This window comes from Pelodiscus sinensis, unplaced genomic scaffold, assembly GCF_049634645.1.
Source record: "Pelodiscus sinensis isolate JC-2024 unplaced genomic scaffold, ASM4963464v1 ctg105, whole genome shotgun sequence".
NCBI classification, from domain to species: Eukaryota; Metazoa; Chordata; order Testudines; family Trionychidae; genus Pelodiscus; species Pelodiscus sinensis.
The window spans coordinates 54,494-76,950 of NW_027465839.1; the positions used below are offsets into that span (position 1 = coordinate 54,494).

Below are 22,457 nucleotides of genomic sequence, written 5' to 3' on the forward strand. Positions count from 1 at the left end.
CAGCTGGTCCCACACCCAGGGCTGCCCTCCCTGTGTCTGTGGGTGGTCCCAGCGCCTGGAGTGGGGGGCCCTGCTCTCCCCAGAGGGAAACTTCCCACCCCTGTGGCTGGCTGCAAAGCCAGTGCCTGTCCAGCCCTGAGCCGGGAAAAGGGGAGGAGCCTCAGGGTTGGAGGCGGGGCGCTAACCAGGGGGCGTGGCCTCAAGACTGGGGGCGGGGCTCATCCTGGCTGGGACTTTTGCTTTCCCCGGCCCAACCTGCCCGGACCGGGTTGAGCCCGGCGACCGGTGACGCGACGAGGATGCGCGCGGCCCATTGGCCGGAGCGTTCCCCTGCCGGCCAATGGCGGCCGAGGGGGGCGTGGCCCGGTAGGAACCGCGTGGTGGAGGTGACTGGTTCGAGTTCGGATCCCGGCTGCGGGCAGGGGCCCCGATCCTGGCGCGGCCATGGGCCCGGCGCTGCTGCTGCTACTGCTGGTGGGGTCCGTGGCCCTGCAGGGGGGGCAGGCCGGTGAGTGGGGCAGCCTTGGGGGGGCGCGACAGGGGGTCTCTGCCATTCTGGGCTCTGCTCTCCGCGGCGGGGTCCGGTTCTGGCCGGGGTGGGGTGAGACCCCCCATGCTTTGCCCCTGCCTGGGCCAATTGTGATGTCATGGCAAGTGTGTCCCGTATTTTTGTTGAAACCATCTGGCATCCCTAGGGACTGCCCATGAGTGTGGGGTCTGGCTCTGGCCACAGCCCCCAGCGACACCCAGCTGGGGGGACCCCCATCCCAGCGCTGCCCAGCTGTCACCCACGCAGGTCAGGCCCAGCTCCTGTTTGCAGTGCCCGTCATCTCTGGCCCTGTGCCCAGGCCGGGGGGAGGCGGGCGCCCCAGGGTCTGTGCATTGGGCAGGACTCAGTCTGAGCGTGAGCTCCTGGCACCGCAGCTAGGAGCCGCTGGGATCCCCTGCACCAGCTGGGCAAGGAGCTTGGGCACTCCCAAGGGGTGGGGAGAGGGGCAAGGATTGTCCTTCTATCCCTGCTGTGGTTGAGACTGTTCCCTGGTCCCCGTTCTCCAGGGCTGAGCAGCCTGTTTAGAGCCGGGTGGGCTGTGGTGGCTTTCAAGTGGTTTCCAGCTGCACTTTGTTGCCTGGCATCACTGCAGTGACTACACAGCCCCAGCGGTGCCCCAGGGAGAAGCTGCTGTCAGGGAGCTGGGAGGCCCAGCCATTATATGGTCCCCAGCAGCACTAGTGGGAAGCAACTCGGGGAGGGTGCAGGGGTGGCTTCTCCTGCCCTGAGTACAGTCGGCATGTTTTGGCCAGATGCCCCACTGAGAGAGTAGTAGATCAATCTACTACTCCCTGGGTTGGGACCCAGTGGAGCAGGGTGGGTCTGGGTTCCCCTACCAGGGTGCTAGCCCCAATCCTACAGACTCTGGCTACTTAAGGCTGCTTACAGATTCTGTGTTACCCTGAGACAAGGGGATATTTGCAGACCATAGAGATGACTGATGGCCCTGCATCCATCAGGCATGGGAGCCCCAACCTAGCAAACTGGCAATCCCTGTGGTAGTAGTAGGCATGAAGGCCAGCGATTTGGATGCATCTACCAGACCACTATAAGAGAAGGTGTGGTATGGGACCTCTAGCTAGCTGAAGAGATGCTCAACCTTCAGTGTGTCCATGGAGATGTGCATCCTTACCCAACTACATGGGTAAACTTTGAATCCCAGTAGAGATGCCCCGGAGGAGGATATCTAGGTAGAGCTGGACAGGGACATAGACTTCCTGAAAGAATAGAGGGAAGACCAAACCCTGAGCTGGGCATGGGAGCAAGCTAAGGCCTGCAACCCAGGAGAAATAAAGGGGGGAAGATATCTGCAGGAGCCATGCTTTGAGATCCAGAAGGATCACTGGATCAGGTGGTGGCTGACCCTCAGACACATGAGGGTATACACCAGGAGGCTAGAGATTAGTGTGCTTCATGCCCTGAATGCCAGCGAGCTGGGCCAAAGGGTGTACCTAAGGCCCCCCTTGTGCATTTGAGCATGTGGGTATGGATCTGGTGGGACCCTTGGAGAAGAACTGATTCATCCTGGTGATAGTAGATTATGGAACTAGGTACCCAAAGGCTGTGCCGTTGTGGGTAGCAACTGCAAAGAACATAGCGAATGAGCTGGTGAAGGTATTCGCAATGGTAGGCATTCCCAAAGACATCTTGATGAATCAGGGTATCAGTGTTTCATCCAAACTAATTGCTGAGTTGTGCCACCTCATGCATGTTAGAACCCTCCAGACATCGGTATATCACCCCCAAACAGACAGATTCATAGAGTGGTTTAATGGCACCCTCAAATAGCTTTGTAAGACCTCCCAAAGCCTTTAGAGATGTTCACCCAGCAAGGGCAGACAAATCTGATCCACCATCACGTTGCAACAGAACCAGGACAGGTGAGACACCGACACCGGCCCTTTCCGAGAAAGATGTGGGAGGCCGCCCAGAAGGAGATTAGGACAATGCTTGAGATGGGAGTGGAAAAGTCTTATTGTCCTAGTGCCAAAACCTTATGGGGCCATTAGATTCTGTATTGATTTTTGAAAAGTCACTGCAGTATCTCATTTCAATGTGTGCCTAATGCCACAGCTGCTGGAATGACTAGGAGGGGCTAAGTACCTATCTAACATCTGAGGTTTTTTTGTCAGCTACGTGATGAGGGATGGTGGGGTGGGGGTAGAATACTCAAGTAACCAATCAGAATTCATTAGGTTAATTAACTATTCAATTAACCAATATTTAACATCCATAGTAACTAGTGGTGCCCCCTGGGGGTGCATACTGGGACCAGAACTGTTCAACATACTCATAAATTATCTGGGGGAAAAGGGTAAACAGTGAAGTGGTAATATTTGCAGGTGATACAAAACTAGTTCTCTGGAAACATCTACTCAGCAGCAGTGGCCATCATAGACACAAACAGAATGTTGTGAATCATTAAGAAAGGGATAGAGAATAAGACAGAGAATAGCTTATTGCCTCTATATAAATCCTGCATACATATGTGGCCACCTCATCTCCAGAAAAGCAATAGGGGTGGGAAAGGTACAGAAGAGAGCAGCAATGAACAGGCAGGAGGTTTAAAACAAACCAAAGGAAGTTTTTTTTCCCCCCCACACAACACAGTCAACCTGTGGAACTCCTCGCCAGAGGATGTGGTGAAGACCAGGACTTTAGCAGGGTTCAATAAAGAGCAAGACAGATTCATGGAGGTTAGGTCCATAGATGGCTATTAGTCAGGGTGGGTAGGAATGGGGTCCCTGGTCTCTGTGTGTTGGGGGCCGGGAATGGGGGACAGGGGAGGGATCCCTGGATTTTTCTCTGTTCTGTCCCCTCCCTCTGGGGCTCCGGGCACTGGGCGCTGGGCAGACAGGACGTGGGACTGGATGGGCCTTTGCTCTGACCCAGCCTGGCTGTTCATATGGGATTGGAGCCACATCTAGGAGGTGGGTTCACTGACTCTATAAATAGTCAGAGAGCAGCAGTGTCCCCAGCCCTACACTCTGCAGGAAGAGAGGGGAGATGGAAAGTGGCTGGGGCTGGCAGTAGGGACCCAGGGTGATCAGCAGCTAGATTGACTGAGGGGAGAAAAGGGGGGAGTTTGGTATCCCCTTAGCTCTGCCTGGTCCCCCGGCTCAGAGGCAGGGCAGGGCTGTCCCTGTGCATGCAGGGGCTCTGGACTCTCACTGGTGTCACAGTCCCCCTGCCCCCGCCCCCCCCAACACACAGCTTCAGCTCCCGCATCTTGTGCCGTTATCTCCTCCTGCCCCACCCTGCCCTGGGGCTCCTGGAGGCCCAATGCACTGAACTTCTCCATGGCCCCTTTCTCTGCTCACAACCCCTCCAGTCATGCCCCTTTCCCTGGTGCGGTGGGGGGTCCTGTTGGCGCCAGCAGCTCTGACCACCCCCCATCTCCCTGCAGGCCGGCACTCCCTGCGCTATTTCTACACGGGCGTGTCGGAGCCTGGCCCGGGGCTGCCCCAGTTCAGCACGGTCGGGTACGTAGACGGGCAGCCCTTCGTGCGTTACGACAGCGAGCGGGGCAGAGAGGAGCCCGGTGCAGACTGGATGGCGCAGCATATGGACGCGCAGTACTGGGAGCAGGAGACACAGAAATCACAGAGCTTACAAGCCACGTTCCGAGTGAACCTGAACATCGCCCTCCACCGCTACAACCACAGCGGCGGTGAGTGGGGGCCCTGACCCATAGCCACAGGCTCACTCCGCACTGGGGGGGGGGCGAGGAGATGGAAGGACTCGACACAGTGCAGGGGCAAGGGGATCAATGTGAAACGAGGGTTACACTGGGGTGTGTGTAAGGGGCTGAGTGCCACTGACCCACACTGCAAACCCCATGTGGGATGGGCCCTTCCAGTCTGGGCGTGGGGCAGCCCCCAGTCACCCCCTGCCTGCCAGTGGGACCGGTGGCTGAGTTCCCAGCAGAGCCCAGGGACGAGAGGGGCTGGGGCCAGACCAGCACAACACATGCCGGAGAATGAGGGGCCCTGCTGTAGCACCCCCTGGTGGCCATGGGGCAGATCCCCTACCTCTGGCTGGCCTGGTAATGCTGGGAGCTTGTGAATGGAGGGTCAGATAAAGGTGGTTCTGCCTTTTTATTTGCCCTAGTGTGAGCCATTTGGGGTCTGATTTGCAAGTGTGTCTCTGCCACTGGGGGGAGCAGCTGAGAGCCACTCGATAGGGATGTAAAACCCCATGGAATAAGGGGTTGAATGTGGCGTTAACACCTTGGGGAACTGATTAAAGTGGGGGGGAGCTGCTGCAGCCCCCACGGGTTTAACCTTTCACCTCCCTAGCACTGGTCCCCGGAGGCCAGGCACTCACTGTGCAGGCTCACAACCCCCCAGGACAGTGAGGTGGGAGATCATGCTGTCTCACACAGCCGGGTGGGCACCACATCCCACAATCTCCTGGAATCTGCATCTTCCCTTGCACCATCCTGGTGCCTCCCCCTTCCCTCCCTGCCCCTGCCCTCCTTGCCTTCTTCTCCTTGGTGCCCTCCCCATCACCACCCTCTGCCCCACATACAACTTGCTCCATCCCCTCCTTTCAACCCCTCCTCTCCATGTACCCACTGCTCCCCTCTCCTCTTCCTCCCTCTTGCCCCCATTGTCCCTCCCCTCTCCTCTCCTCTCCCAGCATTACCCTGTCCCCTTCCCTTTCCCACTCCCACTGACACCTTCCCTTCCCTTCCCCCCTGCCCTTTTCCTCATTGTCTCCTCTTGGCCCTGTGGCATTTGTCTCTCCTCCACACTGTCCCTTGGTGCCTTCCCCTTTCTTCTAGTGTCCTGGTCCTCTCCTTTCCCCTCAGCACAAGCCCCTTCCTTTCCTCTCCTGCCTCCCCTCGCCTCTTCCCTCACTTCCTGGCTTCCACATAGAAGGCAGTTTGCGTGGGCTAGAACCAAGGCTGTGGTGCTATTTTTATTACTGTGGTCCAGGCTCCAGAAGCCTCTGGGGCAGAGCCACATGCCAGGGCTGAAGCAGAGGCTGCCTGTGGTGCTATTTTTAGTACCATAGTCCTGGTCCCCATGGGTGGCCCTAGCTCCAGCTGGAGTCAAGCAGCAGCTGCACAAGGCCCATTCCAGAGAGGCTGCCCTGGCTGGAACACGCCTCATGCAGCTGCTGCTTGACTCCAGCTGAAGCTGAGGCCACCCACAGGGACTAGACTGCAATAGTAAAAATAGCACCACAGGTGGTCTCTGCTGTATTCTGGGCACCTGCCGAACCCAAGCATTCCTTGCCCTGCAGCAATCCCAGAGTGGGAGGCGGTGCTGCTGGACCAGGACCCCACATGGCAGAGCCAGTCCTGAGAGGGGAGAGGGAGGGGCTGCATGCCACTGGAAGCTGGCCCAGCTGCCCTAAGTGTCCTGCTGGTGTTACCTGCACAAATATCTCTCTCCCTTCCACGCTGGAGGGACACACCCACCTTTACCCAGTTCCTAGGGCTCAAGGTGCAACCCTGTGAATTTACACACCCACCCTCACCCAATTCCTAGGGCCCAGGGTGTAACAACCTGCGGGTTGGCAGGATCTTTAGCCACTGGAAGAGCCTTGCACAGTAATGTCCTGATCCTCTAGTGATTGACAATTCCCAAACAAGCAGAGTGCACATGCTGAGCACACAGGGTCATGCTCACCAGTTCTGATACAGGCCAGCAGACTTCCCCTGTTGGCCAGGATCAGGTCAGTCTCTCTGGTCTCAGGCTGTATCTCAGAGGTGAGTTCTTCTTCCAGGTCTTCCCCCTCCTCCTGGTCCTCTTCCAGCCTTTTCTTCCTTCCTTTCCTTCTCATCGTCTTCTTCTTGGACCCCAGTTCATATAGTGAAACCTGAGCTCTGCTTAGCTAGACCGTCACCAAGTATTTTAGTATCATTTTAGCAACCAATCATAACAAAATGACCTAACCAATCATCCCCCACACCTTCATTGATTTACACCTAGCAACATTAATTATCCAGCAGCCAGAAACAGTTACAAACCAGACTGAGGTCACACAGTCAAACAATAGGGAAGTGTCATAGTATGAGGATTCCACAACATCCTCTATTGATAAGCAGTTTCTGGCCAGACACAATGGTGTTACGCACAAATTTCTTTACCCATCTTGGGATCTGTTTCTTTATCCGGTGACAGTGGGGAGCGACCAAGGCAACGGCCCCTCCTCACAGCCTGGTGTGGCATTTCGTAATACAATGTAGATGGAACGGTGAGGATATGACTCCAGGCCTTACAGCTACTGGCTGCTGCTCTTCAGTGTGGCTGCAGAAGGCGGCTTTGGTTCAGGCCTAGCACAGACCTTCTCACATGGCTACAGAAAAGCCAGATTGTTACACTGGTGGGGAGGGGGAGGAGGCTGCTGCACCATGTAAGGAGCAATGGAATGGTGCTTGCTTCTTCCTTCAAGCTGGTCGGTGTCCCTTCAAGTAGTGAAGTGTCCAGCGAGGCTTTCCAGGACATTTCACTACATGATGGGGTACCAGGACAGAGCATTTCAATACAGGATGGTCCTGGAAATATCAGGGTGTATGGTCAGTGTAGTAGAGGACACGAGATGGGAAGCTGGGGTTGTGGGGTCTCCTCTTCCTGCCACTGGGCTGAGTAGTAGCAGTCAGCTGGGAAAACCTGGTACCCACAGGCCCTCTCTGCCCAGCCTGGTGCAGGCCTGTGGCAAGGCAGAGGGTCATCATGCGAACCACCAGCAGCAGGCAGGAACCCACCTGGTGCAGGCCCCATATCTTGGGGGGGGGGGAGGGGCGGGGAAGGCTGGGGAGTGTTTCCAGGGTGGGGACAGCTCTGCAGCTGCTTTTCCAGTCCCCACCTTACCCTGGTGCTGTGTGAGTTTCAGGGCTTCACACCTGGCAGCAAATGTACGGCTGTGATCTCTGGGATGATGGCACCACCGAGGGGTTTGACCAGTTTGCCTACGATGGGCGAGACTTCGTCAGCTTCGACAAGGACACGCTGACGTGGACGGCGACGGACGCTGGAGCGCAGGTCACCAAGCAGAAATGGGAGGCTGAGAGAGCTTTCCTGCAGAGTGATAAGAACTACCTGGAGCAGATCTGCATCGAGTGGCTGAAAAAATACCTGGAATACGGGAAGCACACGCTGCAGAGGACGGGTGAGCTGGGACGCCCCCTGCCCCAAGGCATCGCTCACTGGCCTGTTTCCCTTCTCCTCCTGCCACTAACCACTTCCTCCCCCATTCCCCATTTCCAACACTGCTGATGGGACTGGGGAGTTCAGGTGACCCTCCTCACTCCCTCCTCCTCCTCCCCATCCTGGACCCAGGCCTGAGCCGGAGGGAGAACGGGATTTGGCTGTAACAGCTCTGTGGGCAGAACAGGGAGTGGAGCTGCTCCTCTCCAAAAACACGCGTCGGGCCTAGTGACTCAGGCGAGGTTTAAGGACTATAGACATGGGAGGAGGGAGCTGGACTAAGTTTGGAACTTTTGTTGGGAATTCCATGAAATGTATTTTAGGAGTTAACTGACCTCAAGGAGGGATATTGTTCAGGTGAAACAGCCTGATGTGGATTTACTTTGGAATGAAATGGCTTTTCATTTTCTAAACAGGTAATAAAATGTTTTTTAAAAATGAATCCTGGCCAACAGCCCCCAATTGGGGCCAAGTCCCCATCTGGCCACAGCATCATGACACTCCTACACTCCCCCTTCCCCCAGACCCTAGATCTGAGCCCATCATACACTGGAACCCCCTGCCCTGAAACTCCTGCACCCCCACATCCTCGGTCTTCTGCCACAACACTCCTGCACCATCCACACCCTGCAAATCTGCACCATCCACACACTGCCCATCTAACCCCCAACCTCCCTGCCCTGAACCCCTCACATACTCCAACCCAAACTCCTGCACTGTCACATCCACAAGCTTGTGGCTTGCTCAGCACCCCAACCTTCCACCTGAGCCCAACACTCCCCAGCCTGGAGCCCCCTCCCCGAGACAACATCCCCTTCTCCACCTCCTCCTGCATCCACATTCCTTCCCAGAGCTCACAACTCTCATCCCTTCCCACACCCAAATCCCTCATTCCCACCCCAGAGCCCGTACCTCCTGTCTCAACCCAGTGAGGGTATGGCTAGACTTCAGAAGTTATATCCCAGAAAAACTCTTCTGCATCCAGGGATGCACTTTTTTAGTGGAAGAGCAAACATGCTCTTTCAGTCACCCCTATATTCCTCGTTCCACGAGGAATAAGGGGGCTTCCAAAAGAAGGGGTTTTCTGAAATTTGGTCCAGTCTAGATGGGTCAAATGTTTGCAAAAACCTCTTCCTACAGAAGAATTGAAAATTTAAAAAAAGCGGCAGTGTGGAGTGTATAAAGGCTGGGGATAGCAAGTGACGGAGAGGAGGTGAAACGAGAGGACGGGTTTCAAGGAGAGGGTGGGGTCTTGGGGCAAGGGTGTGGTGATAGATCTTTGCTTGTCCTGACATTTAAAAAGTGACCTTGGGTGTAAAAACATCCCCTCTCCCTTCCCCTGATTATGTGTTCTACACCTATATTTATACTTGACTCAGTTGTTCTGTTATACTCATATTTGGAGTACATTCTGCCATGCAGGATACTGCTAAAACTACGTGCGCAGTTAACAGTTTCATGGCTGTACTCTGATATTTTTGCTTATCTGAACAGAAGTACCACTAAAAGGCTGCTTGTTGTGTGTTTTTGACATGGTCTCACTGTATCAGGCTTAGTCTGCATTGTTATGCAAAACAATTCCTGACTCTCATAGAATCTTAGAATCCCAGGGAGGGCAGAGACCTCAGGAGCTGTCAAGTCCAGCCCCCTGCCCAAGGCAGGACCAACCCAACTCAAACATCCCAGCCAGGGCTTGGTCAAGCCGAGACTTAAACACCTCTAGGGATGGAGAGTCCACCCCTCCCTCGGGAACCCGGCCCAGCGCTTCCCCGCCCTCTTAGGGAAAGAGTTTTTACTAATCTCCAACCTAGACCTCCCCCACTGGAACTCAAGCCCATTGCTCCTCGTTCTGCCATGGGTCATTACTGAGAACAGCCTCTCTCCAGCTGCTCCAGGAGTTGCAGGCTGCTCTCAAATCCCCCCTCACTCTTCCCTTCTGCAGACTCAGCAAACCCAAATCCTTCAGCCTCTCCTCATAGGTCATGTGCTCCAGCCCCCTCATCATTTTGGTCGCCCTCCGCTGGCCCCTCTCCAATGCGCCCACGTCCTTTGTGTAGTGGGGGGCCCAGAACTGGACACAATACTCCAGATGTGGCCTCCCCAGAGCCGAATAAAGGGGAATGATGACATCTCTGGATCTGCTGGCAATGCTTCTCTTAATGCACCCTACTATGCCATTAGCCTTCTTGGCTACAAGGGCACACTGTTGACTCATATCCAGCTTCTCATCCACTGTAACCCCCAGGTCCTTTTCTGCCAGTGGGTCCCCAGCCTGGAACAATGCTTGGGATTCCTCCACCCCACCGGCAGGACTCTGCACTTGTCCTTGTTGAACCTCATCAGATTTCTTGTAGCCCAATCCTCTAATCTGTCCAGGTCACTCTGGACCCTTCCCTGCCCTCCAGCGTATCTACCTCTCCCCCTAGCTGAGTGTTATCTGCAAACTTGCTGAGGGTGCAATCCATCCCCTCATCCAGGTCATTAATAAAGATGTTGAACAAAACCGGCCCTAGAACCAATTCTTGGAGCACTCTGCTAGAAACCAACCGCCAACCTGACATTGAGCCATTGATCACTACCCGTTGGGCCCAACAGTCTAGCCAGCTTTCAGTCAGTTTAACTTCTGTACCAGGAAAAATAATGGAGTAAGTAATTAAGGAATCCATTTGCAAACACTTGGATGATAATAAGGTGATAGGGAACAGCCAGCATGGATTTGTAAAGAACAAATCATGTCAAACCAATCGGATAGCTTTCTTTGATAGGATAACAAGCCTTGTGGATAAGGGAGAAGCGGTGGATGTCATATACCTAGACTTTAGTAAGGCATTTGATACGGTCTCGCATGATATTCTTATTAATAAACTAGGCACATACAACTTAGATGGGGCTACTAGAAGGTGGGTGCAGAACTGGCTGGATAATTGTTCCCAGAGAGTCGTTATTAATGGTTCACAATCCTGCTGGAAAGGCAGAACAAGTGGGGTTCCACAGGGGTCTGTTTTGGAACCGGCTCTGTTCAATATCTTCATCAACGATTTAGATATTGGCATAGAGAGGACGCTTATTAAGTTTGCAGATGATACCAATCTGGGTGGGGTTGTGACTGCTCTGGAGGACGGGTTGTAATTCAAAATGACCTGGACAAATTGGAGAAATGGCCTGAGGTAAACAGGATTGTGACGTAGTGGAGGGGAACTTGCTAACTCACTGGCTGCTGTCTGTAGCACCTCTGAGCAAGATGGGGGATGAGTCAACCTGTTTGACCAGCCACCCCCCATGGAGAGGAATAAAGGAAGGTGGATGCGGCCCTGGCTGGGGGCAGGGCTGGAAGAGGAGAGTTAGATCCTGGCTGGAAAGCAGGGGACAAGGAGCTGGGGAGGGGGCTGGGACTCCCCCATCTCAAGGGGGGCACTGAGACCTCTTAGCCCCAGTTCCTGTAACCAGATGACATCTGTGCTGTGCTGTCTCCTGGAGAAGCAATAAACTCCCTCTATTCTACCAGCGGATGGCTGGTGGAGTCTGTTTGTGCCATTTCGGGGTGCAGGAGACGGTGAACCCCCAACGCGCCGTCACACTGGTGTCAGAAGTGGGATGCACTGCACCCCGTGGATGAAGCTCCCAGCGGCAAGCGACAAGGCGCAGTAGAAGCAAGAGCCCTGGAGCCAGGCGTGCTGGAGACAGAGCGAAGCAGTTCCTGGGAATTGTGGGGCGCTGCAGCACTAGACTGGTGAGTCTGCACCGAGGGGACCAGCGGGCAGATGGCCTACGCCCGACTCTTGAAGGCAGAGCTGGTGGGGCTGTGCAGAGAGAGGGGCTTGCCTGTGCGGAAAGCAACCAAGGCCCAGCTGATTGCCCAGCTGGAAGAGAATGACCGGCCACAGGGCCAGGATCTTGTCCCCAGGGGAAGCAGCCAGACCCCCCCTGAGAGTGTGTCAGTCTCAGAGAGGGGGAGGAGCGCTGGAACCCACCGGAGAGATGAGACAGCGTCTCCCGGGAGGCCTGCAAGCCGTAGCCCATCTAGGGCAGGGGCCAGCCCAGCAGAGCTGCGGCGGCTGGAGATCCAGCTGTGGATCAAGGAATTGGAAGTAGAGGACCGAGAGGGGGACCGCCAGGACCGAGAGAGGGACCGCCAAGATCGAGAGAAGGAGCGCCAAGATCGAGAGAGGCAGCGACAGCATGAGTTGGCCATGGCAGAGCAGAGAACCGGCGGGGCACCGGCTGTGCCAAGAGTGGATGGGGCCCAGGACTGACAGACGCTTGGAGAGGCTCGTGGTGGCCCAATTGAAGGACGTGGGCGACATAGACGGGTTCCTCAGCTCCTTTGAGAGGGCCTGTGGACTGCAACGGGTCCCCCCAGCTGACTGGCTGCAGGAGCTCATCCCCGCACTGAACCAGGAGGCGGCCGGAGTGCTCAGTCAGCTGGAGGACCTACAGCCAGGGGATTACAACCGAGTCAAGGAGGCCCTGCTGCACAAGTTTGGGCTGACCCCCGAGATGTACAGGAAGAAGTTACTGGGGGGTGCAGAAGGAGCCACGGGAGACCTATGTGGATCTGGCCTCCCGCCTGGCGCAATACTGCCGCAAGTGGGTGTCTGGAGTCGGAGCCCAGACCGCAGAGGAGCTGCTCAAGCTGGTCCTGATGGAGCAGTTCTATGAAGCGTGTCCACCCAAACTGAGGCTGTGGCTCAAGGACCGAAGACCAGAGACCCCCCAGGAGGCCGGGAGGCTGGCGGATGAGTTCATGGAGAGCCGGTCTGGGTGTGAATGGGAGTCCTGGAGAGAAAGGGAATCGCGCAGAGACCGGATCTCGGCTGAGCGATGGAGGGAGTCAACTCCGAGGCGAGCCCAAGGAACAGGTCGTCTGTGCCCCAGAGAACCAGCCAGGCCCTGGACAGAGACAGCCCAAAGCCTAACTTGCCAGCGCTGTGGGCAAAAAGGCCACAAGAGGGCTCAGTGCACCAGGTCCCAGGACCGGGGACTTTCCAGGGTTAACTGGCTGGGGCGGGAGGAAGGGCAGGCTGCCCCAGAGGCAGGGGCTGGCAGGCAAACCTCAGCTCAGAGAGAGGGGAAGGATGCTCAGTGCACCTCCCCTGGGAGGTCTGATTCTCAGGAGGCGGATTTCTCCGTGTACCGGGTGGGGGCAGGACGGCCCCTGCGGAGCGAGTGCCTCATACCCCTGGAGGTGGATGGTAGGAAGGTGACGGGCTTCTGGGACACGGGGGCGGAGGTGACTCTGGCCCGATCCGACATAGTGGCCCCGGAGCGGATACTACCCCACGCGCAGCTGACCCTGAAGGGCATAGATGGGTCCCCGTTTAAGGTGCCTGTAGCCCGGGTGCATCTGAAATGGGGGGCGAAGAAAGGCCTCAAGGAAGTGGGGGTGCACCCGCACTTGCCCACCGAGGTGCTGATGGGGAATGACCTAGAGGAGTGGCCCCATGAACCCCAGCGGGCTCTAGTCACTACCCGGAGCCAGAGCCAGCAGGGGGCTGACAACCTGGGTCCAGGGAAGGACTCCTGGCAGCAGCCTCAGGGTCCCATCCCAGTGGACACGGGGTCCAGCCAGGCTGGGACTCCGGACCTAGGCAGAGGTGGGGGACAGGTCCCGATCCCTGCCTCAGCAGCTGAATTCCAGGCTGAGGTGCAGGCAGACCCCTCCTTGCAGAGGCTGAGGGACCAGGCTGGCCTCCATGCAGCTCAGCCCCGGGGGAGAGGTGGCCAGGAGAGATTCCTGCGGGAGCGTGGACTCCTGTTCCGTGAATGGCTTCCCCCCAGGAAGGCGAGGGCATGGGGGGTCCAGCGGCAGCTGGTCGTCCCCTGAAAGTATCGCCTCAAGCTGCTGTACTTGGCCCACGACGTCCCCATTGGGGGCCACCGGGGGATCCGGAGCACCCGGCTGAGGCTGCTCCAACACTTCTATTGGCCGGGAATCTTTACAGCCGTGCGGCGGTACTGCCGGTCCTGTGACTCCTGCCAGAGGGGCGGGAAGGCCCAAGACAGGAGGAAAGCGGCTTGGGGGTCTCTACCCCAGATAGACCCTCTGGGCTGGCTGAGAGAGTTATGGGAGGGGAAGACCTCCCTGGATGGAGCTTCGGGGGTGGAAGCCGCCCTGGCTGTCCAGAGAAGGCTCGCTGGGCTCATGGCCCCGGCCCGAGAGACCCTGGCCAGGGATCAAGGCCAGCAGAAGGGTGGGTGTGACCCCCGAGGACAGGCCTGTGCCAGTTGCCCTGGAGCGGGGCGGCGAGTGGACAGAGGGAAGCCAATTCATGTGGGGCCTCGCCACGGCCGGCCCGAGTCAAAGGGAGCACCCATGTCCCCAGGGCGGGTTCCCACGCAGAGGACCCGAACTTCCCTAGGTCACGAGCGGAGTGACCCTGCTCAGTTCGCTCTCGGAGGGGGGAGAACTGTGACGTAGTGGGGGTACCTGGCTGGTTTCTATGCTGCTGGCTCTGGGGTAACCCCCACTGGCTGCAGTTGGTACCACGGCCCAGCAAAACAGGATGAGTCACTATGCAATGGGTGTCTCAACCTGTCTGACCAGCTACCCCCCATGGAGAGGAACAAAGAAAGGTAGAAGGCTGCCCGTGGCTGGGGGCAGGTCTGGAGAAGAGGTAGTTAGTTCCTGGCTGGAAAGCAGGGGAGAAGGAGCTGGGGAGGGGGGCTGGGACTCCCCCATCTCAAGGGGGGGGCACTGAGGCCTCTTAGCCCCAGTTCCTGTAACCAGATGACATCTGTGCTGTGCTGTATCTTGGAGAAGTAATAAACCACCCTCAATTCCACTGGCTGGAGGAGTCTGTTTGTGCCATTTTGGGGTGCAGGAGACAGGGGACCCCCAACGCGCCGTCACAAGGATGGAGGTGTATAAGGATGAATGCAAAGTGCTCCACTTAGGAAGGAACAATCAGTTTCACACACACAGAATGGGAAGCGACTGTCTGGGAAGGAGCATGGCAGAAAGGGATCTAGGGGTCATAGTGGACCACAAGTTAAATATGAGTCAGCAGTGTGATGCTGTTGCACAAAAAGCAAACATGATTCTGGGATGCATTAACAGGAGTGTTATGAGCAAGGCACGAGGAGTTGTTCTTCCGCTCTACTCTGTGCTGATTAGGCCTCAGTTGGAGTACTGTGTTCAGTTCTGGGCACCGCATTTCAAGAAAGATGTGGAGAAATTGGAGAAGGCTCAGAGACGAGCAACGAGAATGATGAAAGGTCTAGAGAACATGAGCTAGGAGGGAAGGATGAAAGCACTATGTTTGTTTAGTTTAGAAAAGAGAAGATTGAGGGGGGACATGAGAGCAGTTTTCAGGTATCTAAAAGGGTGTCATAAGGAGGAGGGAGAAAACTTGTTTATCTTGGCCTCTGAGGACAGGACAAGCAGCAATGGGTTTAAACTGCAGCAAGGGAGGTTTAGGTTGGACATTAGGAAAAAGTTCCTGCCTGTCGGGGGTGAAACACTGGAATAAATTGCCCAGGGGGGTTGTGGAATCCTCATCTCTGGAGATACAGTCTCTCCCCGACTTACAAATGAATTACGGACCAAACACTTGAGTTACATGGCGACCGTGCAGCTCATAAACATGGATCACATTCGTAACTCATGGACCGCATTTATGGCTGCTTTGGTCATAAATGCGAACGGTTGTAACTCAACCGTTTGCAACTCAGGGACTGGCTGTATTGAAGAGCAGGTTGGACACACACCTGTCAGGGATGGTCTAGATGGTGCTGGGTCCTGCCATGAGGGCAGGGGACTGGACTCAATGCCTCTCGAGATCCCTTCCAGTCCTAGTATTCTATCCATCTTACCGTCCATTTATCCAATCCACATTCCCTTAACTTGCTGGCAAGAATATTGTGGGAGACTGTATCAAAAGCCTTGCTAAAGTCAAGGTCTATCACATCCACTGACTTCCCCACGGCCACAGAGCCAGTTACCTCATCATAGAAGCTAATCAGATTGGTCAGGCACGACTTGCCCTTTGTGACTATTCCTGATCACATTCCCCTTACAGCTTCCCTATTAACCCAAGCCTTTCCTGTGTGCTTTGGCACACCAGACTTGAACCAGGCCAGGGGTTTGCTTTTCAGAGATCTGCAATGTAGTTGAGGCAGATGTGATTGTCAAGGCAAGGCCATTCAGGGTTCCCTACAGCCATTCTCCTGACCACCAGCAGTATCTCCCATAGCCCAGCTCCAGAGCTGCTGTCCAATTTGTGTCATGGGTTATTTTTGCAGAGCCACCAGAAGTGAGGGTGCTGGCCAAGACGTCCCCCGACGGCCCCACCATGCTGTCCTGCCGGGCCCACGGCTTCTACCCCCAGGCCATCGGCATGAGCTGGCTGAAGAATGGGGAGACCAGAGACCAGGAGATGCGGCGAGGGGGCCCCGTGCCCAACGCCGACGGGACCTACCACACCTGGGCCACCATAGAGGCGGATCCCAAGGAGGTGGATCTGTACACCTGCCACGTGGAGCACGTGAGCCTGCTGGAGCCTGTTGACCGAGCCTGGGGTAAGACCAGCAAGTGGCTTAGTGTCTGCTCTGGGGCGCCCTCCCCCTCGGGAAGGTGGCTGTCTGCTTGGAAGGGGAGAGGCCCTCCGTGAGGGCAGGCTCTGGTGGACATTTCAAACACTGGTGGGAAACTCCAGAGGGAGACAGTGGGCAGGGCAGGAAGCAGCAGAACTGGGGCTGGGGCAGACCCACAGGTCCCTGGCACTGGCTTACAGAACCCCCAGATGGGCACACGGTGTAGATGTAACCCCCCAGCAGGGGCCTGCAGGGAGTGAGTTCAGCATCCACCTCGGGACTGTTCCCAACATCTGTCCCCTAACACGGCAGCGCTGGCTGCTCCCCCTCTGTCGGTGTTGCTCTGGGTTGGGATGCACATGGACAGCTGCCAGCTGTTGCTGCAGTAACTGAGGATGGTGCTGTCCCTGGGCATGGTGGGGCAGTGTATGGGGCTGCGTGAGGCTGGTGGGAATCGGGGGCTGGAGTGGGAGGAGGGGGCTTGAGGGCTCCTCTCACCGGCTCTCCCCTCGCTTTCAGAGCCCAGCCCTGGCTCTCTGCCGATCGCCATCGTGGTTGGAGTTATCGCTGGCCTCATCCTGATCGCTGTGATAATCGGCGTTGTCGTCTGGAGGAAGAAGTCAGGTAACGGCTCTGGCTGGGCGTTGGGTTGGGTCTCCGGGGCAGCAGTGACGCGGAGCCAGCATGGTGCTGTGTGACCGCACAGGGGAAGGGAGGCTGCTCGCGCTGGGCCCTTAGTTCCCTGCCCCCAGACTGTCTGAGCCCAGGGCTCCACGCTGGGGCCGGCCCCTCGGTCTGGTCCATGGATGCTGCTGGGAGCCAGTCCCACCGGAGACGCAGCTCTCACGGCAACCTCTTCTCTCTCCGCAGGGAAAAAGCCACCCGGCTACGTTGCTCCAGGTGAGTCAGGGGCCCACTCGGCCTCTGCCTGTGGGGCTGTGGCTGCACATCAGGCCCCTGGTCCAGGTGCCTCGTGCACAGCAGCTGGGCAAGTGACAGGCGACCCCCCCCACTCCCCCCCCCGTCTGCCCCAGCCTGGCAAGCACCATCAGCTGGACTGGCTAATGCCACTGACTGCCCCACCCCCTCCCTCGCTGGTCCAGTTGCTGCCGTTCCCCTTTTAGCCTTGGCCCCAGGGAACCCGTCCTTACTGGGGTGAAGGGTCCCCGCCTGTCACACACGGACACTTTCGTTGGCCCTTGTTGTCAGACCCTCCCTCTCATCCTCACACCTGCACCCCTAGGGTGATCTGATCCCCTCCCTCTCCCTTTCCCCCCCGTCAGGTTAGCCCCTGGTGGGACTGTGGCTGGATCCCGGCTGTTGGGTGAGGGGAGGTCTCCCATGGGGCACTCGCTGTGCTGGGGAGGCGCTAACCCTCTTCTCACCCCGCAGGCAGCGAGCAGGGATCCGACTCCTCCGCACCAGGTAACGTGTTAGCTCAGGGGCTGGCTGCTCGCTGCACCGCTGGGGGAGACCCCTGCCCTGGCACTTAAACCTCACATCACCCAGGCCCTGCCTTGGGGAGCTGCTACCCAGCAGCCGCAGGGCCCCGGCAGGACAGCTGGGGGAAGGCATTGGGGTTGCGGGGGGCCCTGCTGCACACTGTCGGGGGGGGTCTGACAGCAGCACCCCAGGGTCTCTGGGGCCGTAGGGGAGGGGCCAGGCTGAGCCGTGGGCCCCGCGCTGGCCAGGTCAGTTCTGAGTCCCTGTGCCACAGACAGTCAGCTCCTGGCGCCCCACCCGGCGGGAGAACCCGGGGACGGCTCCAGAGACCTGGGCGCTGCAGTGAGTCGAGGGGGGTGCTCCTGCTGCTGCCAGCGGTGTTAGGGCTCTTCCCCTCCGGACGGCGACAGTCTCAGCTGGGCCTTGTGCTGCTCTGACGGAGGGGTTCTCAGTTCACCCGCGGCTTCCGCTGGCGCAGCGTTCTCATATGGGCAGGGCAGGGCTCTGCCTTCTCCCGCAGGAGGCTGGTGGGTGCGGTGTGATCCTAGAGGAGTGGGATCCGCATGGGGCTCTCCCCTCCCTGCACCGCCCCCCCCAGGCAGCTCTGTCCCCACGTAACATCCTTGGTTTGGGGAGCAGCATCCCCCCTCATCCCCGGGCCCAGCCTCTCTGGTGACAGTGCTAGAGAGCAAACAGCACTACATCCGCTGCCCCACCACAGGTGGCCCCATGAGGTGGCGCCTGCTCCAGGGAGAGACCCGCCCTCAGGCTGCTGGCTCGTCACCTTTCCCCAGGGTGGAAAGTTGGGGACAATCTCCCTTGAAGGAGTGGAGCTGGGACTGGCTGGGAGTGGTGCTGCAGGATAAAGGGGGGGCTCATGGCTGGACCCACAGGGTGGGATCTGTTCCCCCAGGTCCCTGCAGTGAGCCCCTCTGCCTGCTGCTCTGGGGTCAGGCCTGACTCTGCTTCCTCTGTGCAGCGTAACCTCTGCGCCTGGAGGGGTCCCAGGGAGACGAAAGCAGCACGGACCGACCAGTCGCCCTGCAGCCGCTAATCAGCTGCTTCCCGTGTCCTCTGGTGTGTCTGGGCGGGCACCAGCCCCCTCTGCAGCCCCCCTGCAAATCGATCAGCCAATGGACGCTCCCATCACAGACCCCTGGATCATGAAGCAATCCCCGTTCCCTGATTGCTGCTTTTGTGCCCTGCACTCAGCGTAACCCAGCTGGTTAGAAAAGACCCTGGCCCCCTCGTTCCCACAGACCCCCACCTGGGCTCAGGACAGGCTCGGACTGGACAGCGGGACGGACAGAGATGCTCTCATCACCCCACCTGGTGCAGGCAAGGGGCGGTACCTACGGAGTGGGAGCCTGGCCCGGCCGGAGGCTTGTAATGTGTTGGTACCTGTGTGTGTAATGTGGTGTTGGGTTGGGGACTTTCTCCAGGGCAGGGACTCTGCCTCCCATTCTCCCACCCCTGTGGGAAATACCAAATTCAAGATGGATTCCAGGGCCAGGCAGCCTGGGCTCCTGTCATTGTAGGACCTACCCAAAAATAAAACTATTTCCAGACTGTTGACTTGAGCACCGGGGCCATCACTTTCCTCAGGCATCACTGACGGCTTTCTCTGGAAGACCTAGATCAGTGGTCCCCAACCTTTTCAGGTTGTCGGACGCCAGGGAGCGTGGCCGTTTGCCCACCGGGCATCAGGGGGCGGGGACACTTGCACGCCTGGGGGCGGGGGCCCCCCCCATAGCCACGCGCCCGGGGCCAGCGCTCCCCCCGTAAGCACCGCGGGGCCGGCGCCGGGGCCAGGGCACGCGCGACGCCCCTGGGGGCGTGGGTCAGGGTCGGCACCGGCATGCGCGGCGCACCCGGGACCGGGACCGGCCATGCGCCCGGGGCTGGCACCTGCAAAGGGGCTGGGTCCAGCTGCTCCATGGACACTGGGTGTGTGTGTGAGAGACAGGTTGTGTTGGGGTCAGTACTGCTTCTGGGGGCTCGTGACCCTTCTCCTGGGGGGTCTCTGGGGCATAGACCCCCCCAGCCTTGGGGTCCCTCTGGTCCTGTCACTCCATGGGTCTACACCAGAGTCAACGCTGCCATGGGCTCAGGGCCAGGTGGGAGGGCTGACGAGGGGGAGACTGGCAGAGGGGTGAGATGAGGCGGCTCAGTGTATGGGCTGCAGCTGGCCCTGCCCCCTGGTGGGTGCTTGCAGGGAGGGGCACAGAGTCACATGGGTACTATCTCCAGCCTCTGGGCATCCTCTCTCCCTCCCCCCCCCCCCCCCCCCCCACCATCCTGCCAGGCCAGACCCTCCAGTCTCCTGTGCTGGGGCAGAGAGGGGTTAATTCTGTGTGACACGGTGTGACGGCGCGTCAGGTTTCTCCCCAACCCTGCACCCCCGGAGCAGCCAGACCAGACTCCCCCGGCCGGTAGAACAGGGGGGTTTGTTGCTTCTCCAGGACACGGCCCAGCACAGACGGGCCAGGGCCAGGCAGCCTCAGACGCCTTGGACTGGGGGGGGGGCGGGCTCCATTGTTGCCCCAGACCCTCAGCCCCCAGCTTAAGCTGTTTCTTTCATGTTTCCCAGCCAGCAACTAACCCTTCCCCCAAAACAAGGTGTCTGTCTCCCCCTCTCCTCTTTGTCTCCCCCTGGGAAGAGCCTTGTTCCCTGCCCAGGCTGGGACGGGGTGTCTGGGCCATACACATGTGGGGGAGTCAGTGGGAATCGCACAGCATGGCTGGGTGGGGACCCCGGGTTACAGAGCAGACAGCCCCCCCCCCACGGCACAGCTGCCCCCCTCCGAGAGCGAGCTGAGCAGGGTCACTCCGCGTGTGACCTAGGGAAGTTCGGGTCCCCTGCCCGGGAAAGCCGCTGCGGTGACACTGGCTCCCCTTGGCTCGGGCTGGCTGCGGCGCTGCCCTGCAGGAGCTGGCTCCCCCCTGTCCGGCTGCTGCACGGCTCCGGGGGAGCCGGCATGGGCCCGTCTTCGGTGGCTGTCCCAGCCCTTCCACTTCCCTTGGTCTCTGCCCAGGGTCTCTCTGGCCAGGCCCATGAGCCCAGCGAGCCTTCCCCAGAAAGCCAGGACGTCCTCCACCTCCAACGCTCCATCCAGGGGGGTCTTCCCCTCCCATAACGCTCTCAGCAAGCCCAGGGGGCCCCTCCCCCTTTGCACCCCGGCTCGGTCCCGGAGAGCCTGGCAGACCCTCGGGGGCCTCCCCCTGTGCAGACAGCAGGGGGGCAGGGACTCGTCCCAGTCCTGCGGGTGCCGGAGCATAAAGGCCTCCAGCATCTGCTTCAGGGTCCCCTGGAACCTCCCACCAGCCCGCTGGGCCGGGCGCCCTACGCTGGGGTCCAGGTGAGCCGGGCCCCGTGCGTCTCCCACAAGCACCGGAGCGGGGCCGACATGAAGCGGGGCCCCTGGTCCGTGAGGACTCCTGGGGGACTCCCCTGCTGAACAGGGCCAGCAGCGTCTGCCACCGTGTCTGCTCGCTACAGGGCAGAGCCACGGCCCCGGGGCAGTGGGTGGCTGTATCCATGGCTACCAGGGTGTATTTTTTCCCCGTCAGGTCGCCTGGCCAACAGGCCCCACTATCTCTATTGCTGCCTTCTGGAAACGCTCCTCTCTACGGGGTAGGGCCCTCCAAACAGCTTCCTCCCATCTTGGGCCTTCCCCACCCTCTGGTAACACATGGGGCATCTATGTCCCTCAGGGTCAGCTGAGTGTTGGGCACCATGTGCTCTGGGGCCATGACCTCAGGCCAGGCCAGCGTCACCTCCGCCCCCGTGTCCCAGAAGCCCGTCACCTCCCTACCATCCACATCCAGGGGTATGAGGCTCTCGCTCCACAGGGGCCGTCCTGCCCCCACCCGGTACACGGAGAAATCTGCCTCCCGAGGGTCAGACCTCCCAGGGGAGGAGCATCCTTCCCCTCTCTCTGAGCTGAGGTTTGCCTGCCAGCCCCTGCCTCTGGGGCAACTTGCCCTTCCTCCCGCCTCAGCCAGTTAACCCTGGGACATCCGAGGTCGTGGGACCTGTCCTGGTGCATGGGGCATTGAGCCCTCTTGTGGCCTCTTTGCCCGCAGCGATGGCAGCTCAGGTCCTGCAGCCCCTTTTGGGTCAGCTCTGCCCGGGCCCTGGCTGGTTTTCTGGGGTGCAGGTGACTGGTCCTTGTCTCTTGGGCTTGTCTCATATGTGACTCCATCTCTCAGCCCAGATCCGGTCTCTGCGCGGTTCCCTCTCTCTCCGGGACTCCCGTTCACACCCGGACCGGCTCTCCGTGAACTCATCCGCCAGTCTCCCGGCCTCCTGGGGGTTCTCTGGTCTCCGGTCCTTGAGCCACAGCCTCAGTTTGGGTGGGCACGCTTCATAGAACTGCTCCATCATGACCAGCGTGAGCAGCTCCTCTGCGGTCTGGGCTCCAACTCCAGACACCCACTTGCGGCAGTATTGCGCCAGGCGGGAGGCCAGGTCCACATAGGTCTCCCGTGGCCCTTTCTGCGCCCCCCGGAACTTCTTCCTGTACATCTCGGGGGTCAGCCCGAACCTGTGCAGCAGGGCCTCCTTGACTCGGTTGTAATCCCCTGGCTGTAGGTCCTCCAGCTGGTTGAGCACTCCGGCCGCCTCCTGACCCAGCAAGGGGGTGAGCTGCTGCAGCCGGTCGGCCGGGGGGATCCGGTGCAGCTCACAGGCCCTCTCAAAGGCACTGAGGAACCTGTCCATGTCCCCCACGTCCTTACATTGGGCCAACACGAGGTTCTCCAAGCGCCTG

The 22,457-nt window shown here is 58.8% G+C and overlaps 1 protein-coding gene across 1 annotated transcript; it reads left to right on the forward strand.

Annotated features, from left to right (window-relative positions):
- The first annotated feature begins 367 nt into the window (after positions 1 to 367).
- Positions 368 to 19,258, forward strand: LOC142823567 (class I histocompatibility antigen, F10 alpha chain-like). The gene is made up of 8 exons (XM_075914806.1): positions 368 to 508; positions 3,957 to 4,220; positions 7,397 to 7,672; positions 15,952 to 16,227; positions 16,762 to 16,866; positions 17,113 to 17,142; positions 17,635 to 17,667; positions 18,665 to 19,258. The coding sequence occupies exons 1-8, from the start codon at positions 445 to 447 to the stop codon at positions 18,667 to 18,669; spliced, it is 1,053 nt and encodes a 350-aa protein (XP_075770921.1). The 5' UTR covers positions 368 to 444; the 3' UTR covers positions 18,670 to 19,258.
- Positions 19,259 to 22,457: the final 3,199 nt, after the last annotated feature.